This window comes from Nelusetta ayraudi, unplaced genomic scaffold (assembly GCF_046127955.1).
Source record: "Nelusetta ayraudi isolate G7.1 ecotype Tasmania unplaced genomic scaffold, CSIRO-AGI_Nayr_v1 ptg000136l, whole genome shotgun sequence".
Lineage (NCBI taxonomy): Eukaryota > Metazoa > Chordata > Actinopteri > Tetraodontiformes > Monacanthidae > Nelusetta > Nelusetta ayraudi.
The window spans coordinates 6,801,687-6,815,030 of NW_027466186.1; the positions used below are offsets into that span (position 1 = coordinate 6,801,687).

The 13,344-nt window shown below is 44.5% G+C and overlaps 2 protein-coding genes across 5 annotated transcripts; one reads left to right on the plus strand and one right to left on the minus strand.

Annotated features, from left to right (window-relative positions):
* Positions 1-2,039: 2,039 nt before the first annotated feature.
* On the minus strand, positions 2,040-6,239 carry sec61b (SEC61 translocon subunit beta). The gene is made up of 4 exons (XM_076012592.1): positions 6,093-6,239; positions 5,500-5,597; positions 3,472-3,576; positions 2,040-2,635 (listed from the first exon to the last, which is right to left on the minus strand). Exons 1-4 carry the CDS (start codon positions 6,093-6,095, stop codon positions 2,548-2,550), a joined length of 294 nt encoding a protein of 97 aa, XP_075868707.1. The 5' UTR covers positions 6,096-6,239; the 3' UTR covers positions 2,040-2,547.
* A 102-nt stretch (positions 6,240-6,341) lies between these two features.
* Positions 6,342-10,456, plus strand: alg2 (ALG2 alpha-1,3/1,6-mannosyltransferase). Of its 4 annotated transcripts, none has more exons than XM_076012590.1 (5): positions 6,342-6,682; positions 7,170-7,382; positions 7,715-7,852; positions 8,182-8,349; positions 9,206-10,456. In XM_076012590.1, exons 2-5 carry the CDS (start codon positions 7,212-7,214, stop codon positions 9,944-9,946), a joined length of 1,218 nt encoding a protein of 405 aa, XP_075868705.1. In that variant the 5' UTR covers positions 6,342-6,682; positions 7,170-7,211; the 3' UTR covers positions 9,947-10,456. The 4 variants fall into 4 exon arrangements, with proteins under 4 accessions (XP_075868705.1, XP_075868704.1, XP_075868703.1 ...); XM_076012589.1 differs by having other exon boundaries at positions 7,199-7,382; XM_076012588.1 differs by having other exon boundaries at positions 7,211-7,382.
* Positions 10,457-13,344: the final 2,888 nt, after the last annotated feature.

Here is a 13,344-nt window from a genome sequence, read left to right on the forward strand (position 1 = left end):
TGGTTTATTTAAATGAGCCACAATAGTGTACACATGCCATGGCAAAAGGGAGCGTATGAAAAAAACGTGTTTCTATTTTAATGTCAAGATGTGAAGATATGAAGTGATTTGTCCAGGAGTGGAGTCGCAGCTCGCGTCGAAGCCAGAATGAAACGCTGACTTGCAGCACACAGACAATGTCAGGAGCAGTTTGAAACTACAGGTTGCAGCAGCGCTGAGGGGTCGCAGGCTCCACACGCTGCCGAGGCCCGCTTGGCTCCTCAACACAGAGGGCCGCCTTCACCATAGCTCCTCCATATTTAATCATCATGTTGAATTATTCTGGTTTGCAGCCGTGTTGTGCCACCATGAATTGGGCTGTGGAGTTTGTATCTCTCTCTGACTAGCTCTGTGTGTGTGTGTGTGTGTGTGTGTGTGTGTGTGTGTGTGTGTGTGTGTGTGTGTGTGTGTGTGTGATAGGGGACAGAAGGCAGAGAGTGATGTGGCATCAGTGCCTCAGTTTGCCACGAACAGGGGAAGCCGGTGGGAAAGCAGAGCCATAGCAACACAATGAATTAATGAACAGGATGAACAAGAACACTACGTTTAGCACAAGGTACGAGGGAACTCGCGCGCACGTGCACACGCACGCGCGCGCACACACACACACACACACACAGACAAGACATTTTATATTAACATACTGTAGGCAACTTATTGATGTAGTTTAGGCCCAAAGCTTCTCTACAAATAAAAAATGGAGCCACTGAGCAACTGCCACTAAACTCAACATCATATCACACTCTAGAGCAATTTAATTGCATTAATTTCTATTCCACTGAGCTGCGGACCAAAGAGGAGTCACACTGTCTGCTTGAGAGTAAATTGATTGTCAGATAGTGTCTGACTCCACAACAATTTAATGACTTGTTCAGTTTAAAAAATATATATATGTATATATATATATATATATATATATGTATATATATTATATATATATATATACATATATATATGTATATATATATGTATATATATGTATATATATGTATATATATGTATATATATATATATGTGTGTATATATATATATATATATATATATATAGGTTCATCCACTTCAGTTAGTGAGCACTGACTTCTACCTTCGCTTGGCCTGAAAAAGTTTCATTCAGAAAAGTCTCCAGCGCCCCCCTCAGGAGAAAATTAAATTGCAACATTTGTGGAACCATTAATGTTTTCATCGTCTGTATTGTTTAAATGCAAAGCAGTTTAGCTGAACATAAGCACCCTCTGTGTGTTTTAAATTGATGCTTTGTGAAATTTTATGTGGAGTACTTTTAAGAGTACTTTTACATTTTTTTTATTGCATATTTCCTGTGATACAAATTGCAAACAATCAATCGATGGCTTGTACTTTCTTGTAGTTATCAATTTCTTAAACATCTCTGAATTCAAAAAAGTTTTGAGTTTTTGATCAAAATATTAGATAGTATTCAATTTTAACAGGAACAAAGTTACCTGAGTTACAGGATGACTGTTATTCAGCACTTGTTAGCGGCCAGTGTGAAATATGGAAGTCACGCAATTCATCTTATCAGGCTTCTTGTCCTGCCCTCTGGTTCTGCTCTGGCACTATGGAGATATAGGTTGCTGTTGCTCCAAAACTAATTTTGTTTAATTATTGAGAGCGGCAGAAAATTAAGAATCTTCAGCGTGGGTGGGTATCACAAACCCTGAGGCAGTTCACGTTGAAGTCGGATACCACACAACCTGCATTCAGCTGAGAAGCTGAAACTTTCATGTAGCCGGAGTTCAATTCAAAGCCGCTTCCTCAATTATGGACAAGTCTGGGCTTCTCTGGAGGCAATAAGCATGAACTCATTGTACAATCCTGTCATATGAAAGATGACGGGGAAAAAAACCCACCAGGACCTGGAACCTGTTAAAAATAAGGACATCAACTTACTTTTGCACTTAATGGTTCTTCTCATGACGCAATGTTCAATGCACTTTTTCTCCACACTAATATGACAACAAACAAATGTATTAAATGCAGTCTTTCTTTTTTTTATCTTTTATTGTACAATATCATACTCACAATTGTATAAAGGCTGTTAACAAAAAAACTGAATAGCATTTCAGGCTACAAGAAGTTTGATGAGGCCTGAAAACAACGTCCATGAGCGCTAAACCTTAATGTGGCAGTCGCAGCAACGTGCTGCGGCTGCTCGGAGAGGGGGGGGGGGGGGGGGGGCACACACGCATCTCCACTCACACACTCACACACACACCTGACATCACGACACACACATCCTAGAATGGCTTCCTCTGGTACACTCAGATGGGGACTTTTGCCAGGACAGATAAAGATCTCAAAAAATCCAGTCCCTGTGTCTGTGTGTGTGTGTGTGTGTGTGTGTGTGTATGCATGTGTGTATGTGTGTATGTTGTAGTGACTGTGAAGAGGGGGACGTAGACATTAAGGTTGCTGTTCTGTTCTGTTGTTTGGTCCAGGTCCGATGGTTTAAGAAGCCGAGGCGCAAGGTCAGAGGTCACGAGGCAGCTCTTAGGAGCGGGTGTACTTCCCCCAGATGTGCAGCATGAAGACTGAAGCGATGAAGAGCAGACTCATCACCAGCACTGGTACGGGGCCGCTACACCACACACACACACACATACACATACATACACACACACAGAGAGACAGAGACAAAAAAAATTGCACAAATTGATCAGCCACACAAACAAACAAAAAAGGCATCATTTGCTGTAACTCCAAACAGAGTGTTAGCGGAGAGGCTCTTTTATTGATGAGCTTTGCAAACAAGGAGGGGCTCTCATCATTGAAGGGGGCACTGAGTGAGGGGGCGGGGTGGTTGGGGGTGTGGAGGGGTGGAGTGGGCGCATCGCTAAGTAGCAGCATTGCCATGCCAACCGTCTCTTCAGCGGTCCCCTCCCTCTCCTCCTCCTGTCAGGAGGCTGTAATTGAGTTGACCTTTCAGAGTGGATCCTTTAATGAAGCTTTGAGGCGGCCGCCCAACGCAGAACAAACACGCACTCGATACACAACACTGTATGGCGAGTCTGCCCTATTCTGACTGCCGAGGACACGCACTCGATAACCGCCACAGTAGCATCGATCAGCCGCAGCGGCGTCGCAAATATTCGGGGGTTGGGGGGGGGTGGTTTGGGGGCAAAGGGTGGGTGTTGGCAGCAGAATGCAAGTGTGGAAAGTTGAAACTTTGTGATGCACTTGAATACGGCGTGTCTGAGCCAGACGATCTGTTTGGCTCCTGAGGCACGTCTGTCTAATTTCCTCCCATTAAAGCCCCTCCCCCCCTCCTCCGTAAACAACTCTAATGACGGCGGACGTGTCGGACATCCTGGCCATTACTGAGCGGCTGGATAAAAGTTGCTGGGAGAAAAAAAAAAAGATGTCAAAGGCTAAATGATTCGCTGTGCGGTGCGTGTGCGTTAAGGCTGCGCTTACACTTTGAGGCCGGGCGAGTCCTCCGTGTAGAAGCGCCACATGCCGCCGGTGCCTGCCGACCCCGTGGTCCTGCCACCGCTGCGTGTGCCGCTGCTGGTGGCTTTCCTGTAGGGTGGATAGACAGAAACACACACTCTCAAATTAAAATATTAAAGAGGTGAGAGGCCCAGATCAGTCGATCCGACAAAATAATGAAGAACGGCCCAAGTGTTCGTCTCAAAGAATCTTTAATAATGATGACCTCACTGACTGCCATCTGGGATCACACACATGTTTTGATCAAGTCTTCCTCAGTGTGACTGTGTGTGTGTGTGTGTGTGTGTGTGTGTGTGTGTGTGTTCGTCCACTTCAAACCAAGCAGGTATGAATGGTGAACGTACACTACCAGTCAAAAGTATGGACACACCTGTTTCTGCTTTATCTTTACCACTTTCTACACTGTAGATCCATACTTAAGATATCAAAAGACTAAGATATGTGGATTAATGTAGCAAAAGAAAAAAAATGCTGAATAGAATAGAATAGAATACTTTATTGAATACCGTAATATTTTATGTTATATATATTTTACATGAAGGCCGGCTATTGTAGATCATCTAAACTATAAAACTTGTTTTGAGTTATTTCACACTTTTTTGTTTGATAAATATTCCATGTGTTCATTTCTAGTTTTGATGTCTTGAGTGCCAATCTGCAATGTAAATAGTCATGAAATTGAAAGAAAAACCATTCAATCAGAAGTTTTTCAACTTTTGACTGCTAGTGAATATCAAGTTGTTTTCTTGCGCAGATTATTTCTCTATGGGCTCTTGACCTGCTTCTACTGTGCCCCAGTAGTGATGGGCTGAAAAATACCTTTCGCACCTGCATCTTATGTTGTTTTCTTGAATACCTTTATTCTGCTTGGTTTCTTTTTCTTTAAAAATATTATTTTGATTGATTGATTGATGACGACAAGTTAAATGAGTGCACCTGTGTCTAAAGGAGACAGACTTTATCATGATGTCATTTCCTGGACGAGCATACACACTGAGGAAGACTTGATCGAAAAGTGTTTGATCCCAGACGCCTTGTCTGTAGGATCATTATGAAATATTTCTCGAGATGAACACTTGAGTGTTGCGTGCGTTTTTTCATATCTTTTGGTTTCCCCTTTAAACACAAAGAAGAGACAAAGAAACAAAGCCTACAAGCACCCACTACAAGCACACACAAACTGCGGTTGCCACTACATGAAACATCAACCCTAATGATGTCAAATGAACGCAATCTCCTCACTTTTATTTATGTGACGGCAACTTGTGACCAATTAACACCGACGGGATATTCAGCTGTTATTGCAGCTGTTGATGTAAGAGGGGCGCTGCGTGACTGGTTTACTCACGTTGTTAGATTAAACTGGGGTTATTGAGATAATAAATAGGGTGAGAGAAAAGGGTAATCATCGGGGAACTAACAGTGAGCCCTCTGATTACACACTGATTAGGCCCACAGCACAACATCCATCTGCTGGTCCAATCTACTGAGGTCACACAGAAAAAGAATATGAGGCAACTATCGGAGAAGCATCAATCTCCGCTTACAGGACAACACGGGGAGTAATGGAAACAATAATAATGATGTGTGCCAGATCAACCACATAACTCTTTCTGTGGCTTTTTATTTTTTATTTATTTTTTCAAGCAGGGCAAGTCAATGCCAGACACACAAATATGTGCCTGAAAGGAACTTGGGTTCAACCGCAAGTTCCCCCAACACTAAGTATTTTTGGCTTGGATTCTTCATAATTTGAACTTTATAAAATATTGAGCTTAGTGGTATTTTAACAACCGTCTCTTGACAGCAGATATTCCCACGAGGCTCTTAAGAATGTGCAGTTCAAGAGTTGGGTGAACCACATCATTTCTCCCAGTTAAAACAATCAACGATGCTGCTCAGCGATCCAGTGTCAAAGCATCTTTTTTCAATTCTGTTGCCACTTGGGGTGAGTGCACGCACGCGTGTATTGACTGCATGGACTGAGTGTACCTCTGTCTGACTGTGGAGCCTGCTGCCCGGGGAGCCACCGTCTTGCTGGGGGACCGGCCAGATGCCCCGACATTGGGCGAAATAGCTGCTGGTATACGCTGAAAGAAAAAAAATGAAAGTGTACATAGCTTTACATAAAGTCCACCCCCCAATATCTCCTCATAGAATGGCTGTTATGCTACTACTACACAATAATTTCACAATTCTTGAGCATTTAGCTAAATTAAATGAGACGGCTCACTATGCGTAAGATTTGATAATTCAACAACACAGATTGACAGAAACTGGAGACTAGGGCCTAACTTAGTGGCCCTCTTAGTTGATTCATTTCACATGCTAGGGGTAATAACACCTCTATAATGCAGCTATGTCTCTAAATGTGTTTAAATACGCCTATAATTGAATGAGAACTGTGCCAGACAATTCATAATGTGCATTTTGGGTCTAATTACGTAGAATAAGAACAGCCACGTCCACATCTGATGAGCAGACGTTAGCACCATAGCTAACACATCATAAACTGGCTTATGTTACAAAGATAGGAAACAACGATGCCAGAAGAAACGTGTGTATGTGTGTCAGGGTGAACTTACCATTTTCTTTAACTTGCCCTAACGTGAGCCAAAAACCCAGAGCTTCTCTTGCGGCTGATGTCCACGTCAAATGAACGGCCAGAGATCGCAGTGTGATTGATGAAAACTTGGGAAGAGGGCTCACTGAGCTGACGCTTGTCTAAAAAGGACACGACTGCACAGAGCAAGACCGGTGCGGGGACGCCAAGAAGAAGCCTGAGCGATTGATGGACTTCAGAAGTCATAAAATCATGCAAACGAAATTTTCAAGAGCTATTCTTTTTTTTAACATGCAATAAAAACAAATTTCAAAGACTAGGCTTTTACTTTTTCTATCATGTATATCTATTGATGAGCTTAATGTTACGGCAAACGAACGGTCTGCTCTCTGCATGGAGGGAGACGTGTCTCACGGAAGCGCTTCCGTTGAATTGGGAAACAGGCGCCATTGTGGGTCCGACGCAGAGCCCAAGTACCCCTTCAGCTGTGTTTGATTTGAGCCAAGATGGCACATGAGGGACTGGGTTTCACAGCAGCTAATGCCGCTGCTACAGGTATTTCAATGAGTATGATCAGTGAATTCAAGTTTGACAAGCTTGCCTGACTTTCAGGTAAACACAACTACAAAATGGTCACGTTTTGACTTCATGTTTTTTATTTTGCAACGAGGCGACTGCCAGCATAGCTAGCATTATTTATCTTTAGCATGCTGTAATTTAGTTCATGCTAGCTTCTCGTTTTAAGAAGCATGTCATTCGAATCACTGCAATTTGGCTGACGCTCGAAAAACCCACTTCCCAATATCGCGTTTTATTTATTCTCCCGGTAATATTTAGATGGTACTCGTTTACTTAGCACCTTTAAAACCGACATTACGTAGAGGAAAATAAACGAGGAAGCGTACAAACGCAAGTCTTCCTCCCAGTTTGGATTGTGTCAAAAGTCAAATCAATCAGTTGTCATCCCTGATTCCATCGTGTGGAGTCACCTTTGAAGACACATTTCAAAACAAACATTAATGTCACCCCCAAAACTACATAGAAAAATGGAATCGTCGTTGTGATTTTTCCCGGAAGGTTGTTGTTGTCATCTGTTAAGTGAACTTCACATCACATTTGACCCAGCAGTCCTGTGCGCAGGATGGTGCGAGTGGTGTTCCTCCATCCGGACCTTGGAATCGGTGGAGCGGAGCGACTGGTGGTCGATGCCGCCGTTGCTTTGAAGTCCAAGGGCTGCAGCGTTCAGATCTGGACGGCGCATTATGATCCGACACACTGCTTCTCGGAGACCCTGGACCCCGATCTGCCTGTGGTACGTCAACACCATCTTGCCACTAGACTCTGGTATTTATAAGGTCAAATTTTAATGGGGAAAAGGTTTTTGTAGCGGCAATGTTTTCTAACTATGTATATGGCCTGTCGGTGATTTTAAGTGTACTTCTTTTGATTTTTCCCCCCATTCATTCATTTATTTATTTATATATTTATTTATTTATTTTAGAATAAAAGACATAAAAAGGGTAAATCTGATATTTTTGTTAATCTATATAGGTTGTCACAGTTAGACAACAGATTGCCTTGAAATAGGTACAGACGTTTAAATAAACACAAACCACCACGTAGCATCCACTCTTCCCCCAACAGGTGTGTGTGGGTGACTGGCTCCCCACCAGTGTGTTTGGCTACCTGCATGCGCTGTGTGCCTACCTGCGGATGATCTACGTGGCTCTGTATCTCATCTTTCTCAGCGGGGTGGAGTACGACGTCGTCTTCTGCGATCAAGTGAGTTTTGTCTTCCAGGACGTCGTTGCTGACACTGTTTGGTTGTCAATCATGACTCCTCCTGCGTGCCGCTGTGGTTCAGAGAAGAGCTCACATTGTTAACAGTAGCTGCGACACTGCTCTTTTAGTGTCACACCCTTTGACAACAATTGAATCATATGTCATTAGTACAATTGGATTCATAATGTATTATTTAGTCTTGTTTTATTTGTGTTTTTGTTGTTGTTGTTGTTTTACTCGCTGTAATATTTCCATGTTGCTCTTCCATGAAAGAAGCAACACAGGAAAGACTTTCTTATTTCTGTCAATCTCATTTTCTTCACCTCCAGGTCTCGGCGTGCATCCCTGTGCTGCGACTGTCTCGCCACAGGAAGAAGGTTTTGTTTTACTGTCATTTCCCCGATCAGCTGCTCACCCAAAGAAAGTCGACGCTGAAAAAACTTTACCGCGCTCCCATCGACCGGGTGGAGGAACGCACCACTGGCATGGCCGATATGGTAGGTGATGGTTTGGACTTTGGTTTGTCAGTCATTTCAGTGGATTGCACTGAAATTTTGCTCTAAAAACTGGAATAACGTTCTGTTTTTCAAACAATGCCACAGAGGTGTTTTAATAGTAAATGCACACATTTAAGGTTGAGAGAATTTCATAAATATAGTTTATATAGCTAGTTGGTAAATGTTTTGTAGAGATATTAAATATTTTTTTTACCATTAGACAATTTCTTATACTTTGCCTTACTTGCTGGTATTTTATCTGTCAGCTTACAAAAAATAGTTTTTCATTTTTAGTAAGTTTGTTTTCTGACAACTTTTTTATAACCAAAATGAATTGATAAGGAAAACATATTTGTATTATTTCTTTGGATTACTGTTAAAAGATGAGGCTGTGTGACTAAATAAATCTATCCATCTCAGATTGTCTTCAACAAAGTCTTTCTTTCTTTCTTTCTTTCTTTCTTTCTTTCTTTCCTCCCGCCTTCCTTCGTTCCTTCGTTCTTATGACCAGGTATTTAATTGCAATAATTTCCCCAAAATAAAGTTTGAAATGATAAAGTTTCTGTTTTCAACTTAGTAGTAGTATTTGGTAAAATTACTGTGTAGTAGTCTTAAAAAAAATGATAATATATGTAATGGTTGGAATAAATGAAAGTGTGATTGCCGCCTGTCCTCCACAGGCAGCCTGCATTAAGAGCTCAGGGCTCTGATAGAAAGGAAATGACATTTGGGCTCCAGTCAGCCGTCGGATAATCAACGGCCGCAGGCTGTCAAACACCTCGCGTGGAAATTAAAATCCATGCGATACTGTGCACAGCAGATCCACCATGCGCTAACTCCCCGCTGCCCCCTACAGATTCTGGTAAACAGCCGCTTCACGGCGGGCGTCTTCAGGGAGACCTTTGGCGGTCTGGCGGGAGTCCAGACAGACGTCCTGTACCCGTCCCTCAACACTCGCACCTTCGACGAGCCGCCCTGCGAGGCCCAGAGCCTGGACGCGCTGCTCCCCGAAGGGACCTCCTGCCTCTTCCTCTCCCTCAACCGATACGAGAGGAAGAAGAACCTGGGGCTGGCGCTGGAGTCGCTGGCCGCCCTGCGGAGCGCCCTGTCTCCCGGCCAGAGCGCCAGCGTCCACCTGGTGGTGGCGGGGGGCTACGACGAGCGTGTGGCCGAGAACGTCCAGCACTACGGCGAGCTGAAGGCGCTGGCGGCACGGCTGGGCCTGGGGGCCGCCGTCACCTTCCTGCGCTCGCCCTCCGACGCCCTCAAGGTGGCGCTGCTGCGGGGCAGCGCCGCCGTGCTCTACACGCCGAGCAGGGAGCACTTCGGCATCGTGCCGGTGGAGGCCATGTACTGCCGCTGCCCCGTTATCGCCGCCGACTCCGGGGGGCCCCTGGAGAGCGTGGCACACGGCGAGACGGGCTTCCTGTGCGAGCCCACAGCCGAGGCCTTCTCCCGGGCCATGCGGCGCCTGGTGGAGGAGCCGCAGCTCCGCCGGGTCATGGGACACGCTGGGAGGCAGAGGGTGCGAGATAAATTCTCCCTGCAGGCCTTCACGGAGCAGCTGCACGGCTACGTCGTCAGCCTGAGCCAGTGAGACGAGGCGGCGGGGGGAAGACGGGGGGCGGGAGGGGGGGTGATGTTGCTTGCACGCAACAGACGATGTATGTGTGTATATGTGCGGTGGGGTTGGTGAGGGGGAGACTCGGGGAGGACAATCAGTCAGCATTCCCCCCCAGAGGGGTTGCTGAGAGAGCGCGAGAGGACGGAATCTCTGCACCAATTAAGAAAAGAGTAACGAGTTTACCTCCCCTATCTGCACAAACACGGCGCCGGCGTGTGCAGCGAGCAGCCGCGGCCCAGCAAACGAGCTCGCCCAAAGGATTGATTGTTAGAGAAATGTTTTTGCACCCAAACCGCACGACCAGCACCCCCTGACCCCCCGCCGCCACCCGCTCTTTGTGCGCTTGCGGGATGAGGCCGAAAAAATGCGGCCGCGGCTGCTTTGCCGGCGCTCAGACACCAGATCGATAAACGGGATGCCTCCCGCCACTTCCTGTCTGGCGGGAGCTTTGTTCACCCCCCCCCCCGCCGACTCCCCCTCCACACCCACACACATACACACACACACACACACACACTCTTCGCATTCAAGACGCCGGTGGCCCCGTCCATGACTCCGCCCGCCGCACTGATGTTATTAAAAGATGATAGAGAGTGTTTGACTTTATTAGAGGTCTGGCTGATGGGCGGTGTGTCTTTGTCTGGGTCGTTATCAATGAGGAGAATAGCAGAAGGTCACTGTGCCTGCCTGCTGCTACCCTCCGCAGCCCTCCTACTGTATAGAAATGCTCTTATTGGCATTCCTTAAGTCTTAATAAACAAGACGACACATAGTTTGTCGACTCCAGCGGGCTCGACTTTGTTACTAAGTTGGGTTTTTGGCCTTTTGCAGAGTTTGCTGAGGACTTTGCGGGGTGAGTGTGAAGGACGCAAACATTTTCAGTCTGGTGCCACCTTTCTTTCCTTTCTTTCCTTTTCTTTTCTTGTTTCTTCTTTTCCAATGCACAGTTGTGCTCCTGTGGCAAATGAAAGAATGAAACATTCTCAGACTGTGCAGCTGTGAACGAATGAGTTTGATTTTTTTTGCCTATTCATTCGTGTCACTTGTTTTTGAAGGCAATCTAAAACAACACAGTTATAATAGATTAATATGTTACAGGCCAATTTAAAAACAGCCACTTTTTCTCGCCAAACTCTCAGTTGGACACGGCTGCCCTCAAGTTCAGCAGGTCATATACTTTTTTTAATTAATATTTTCTTTAAAGGAGGGAGCGACAAGCTGCATCTGCATCACATTCTCATTTCAGTCACATTGAATCACAAAGAAAATGAAAGAGGTAAGAGAAACAACAAACCCCAGCCAACAATATGAAGCCATGCATAAATAGAAACTTCACTTTCTCACTTTATTATTATATGAAATATATCATTTATTATTTGACAGTGTTGTTCTATTTATTAAACAAATCTGAAATCTTTCATTAACATCAACAAATTGTTTCTTTAACAAATATATTCCCACAGAATGCTGTAGGAGTGAATGACGAAAGCAAAACAAAAAGAGAAAATTCATATATTTGACAGCATTTGGGACAAAATCCCGTCCCAAATTCTAAATTTGATCTGCGTTTGCATCAGTTGAAAGCAGTAGATGAACAAAATCCTCTGTTCTTATTATTCAACAGCTATAAAGCGTCTCTGCACACCAAGGAGGGACGAGCACGGCTTTAATGTGACTTCAAGCACTCGGTCAGGTTAAGCTATGAGACGATCATTCAAGATAAATTATTCTGCTTGTTTCAGTTTGTTTAACATGTGCGACTGAGCGGCATTGAGTTTTTAATTCCCACTTCTGATATTGATTCAGATATTTCTTCAGAGTCGATGTCGGGGGCTGAGTGAAGCAGCAGTGAAGCCGACGGTGAAACCACTTGTTTATCGCAAGTTGTTTTTCCCTTCGGGTCTAATTAGTTCAGGTGGCCCCACTTTAAGTTCATTTCAAATTTCAGCGTTTGGAACGGCAGAGTGACTCTCCTCTGGAAATTTAGGATCTTGGGATTTAGCACATGTAAAAATGCATTTTTTTAAAAAAAATGAAGATTTATATCTACAAATATATATTTGAAACCTAGGTGTCGTGTGTACGCTCTTGGTTTCGTGTCTCCAGGTGTCGCTGTCAGTACAAACGGCATCAGCTCGTCAATAGTGAGACCCAAATCATTAAGGATGCTCCAATCTAATAAAAAACAAATTGAATGCTGTCAAGTTTGAAATTAAAAGTGAGTAAAATAAATGTTGGCAAAAAAACTGCAATATGTAGTATATTATATATTATTACTATGATGATGATAACAATCTTGCCGTTAAAGGAAAAGTGCAAAATATTCCCTGCATGACTTTATGGTGCTAAAAGCTGCTTTAGTATAAATTGTCAGGCCCACAATGTTGTTTCAACTGTAATGGAGTCCCTTTATGGTAACGCATGAATGAGTGTCAAGTGTTTTAAAAATCACATCGTTTCAGCAAAACGCAGCAAATATATTTCCAGGACGAACAATATGTGCGTCTTTTTTTTGTGAATTCAAATTGGTCAAAATTGCAGAATAACACACACAACCTGTATTATCAATGCATAACGCAGGAGAGTGTGTGTTGTGCTGCTGCACTGATATTAAACAGACTGTAAGCAGGGTGTGGCAGTGATTTAGGGGCCTGTTGGCTAGGATGATAAAAAAGACCCCGTGGAAGTAAAACGACACGCAAACAAAAAACACACACACGCACGCACACACACACACACATACACAGGGTGGTAAACGCTCGTCAGGCTCTGCCTGCCTGGCGCCAAAGTGTCCCACTTTGCCGGCTGCGCATGGCTGACGATGTCTTGAGGACTCTCCTAAATCTTTTTCTCTTTAGAGTAAAAAAAAAAAATAAAAAAAACCTGTCTGTGCCTCAAAGTTGGCGAAGAGAAATCAGCACTCCTCCCTCCGACGGCCCCACGTCTCCCAGTTGCCCTGTGGTGGGGTGGTTATTGAGATCACGGTGCGTCTGAGTGGCAGCGATAACCGGTACCCAGGTGCCACTGGCACATGCTGTTTAATTAATTAATGAGACCGCGGGGTTGGTTTTCTAATTCCACCTAGCCAGCACCGGGGCGTCGGGGAGGGGAGATAGCCGCAAATGTTTAGGTGTGTGTTTTCAGGCGAGGAGAGGAGAGGGGAGATGTATGTGCGTGTGTGCGTGTTTCGCGGCTGTATATCTATTTCCTTGGCAGTTTGGGAGCTGGCTCCCCCCCCTTGTTAGCGGAATATTAAGTATGTATGGAATATTTCTGCTCTCATTTTTAATCAGGCCTGGTGATTGGGAGTTAATCATGGCCTAAATGAAGCGCTGATGATGAGGGAAGCGCAGGCCTCGCTCGTGCATCAA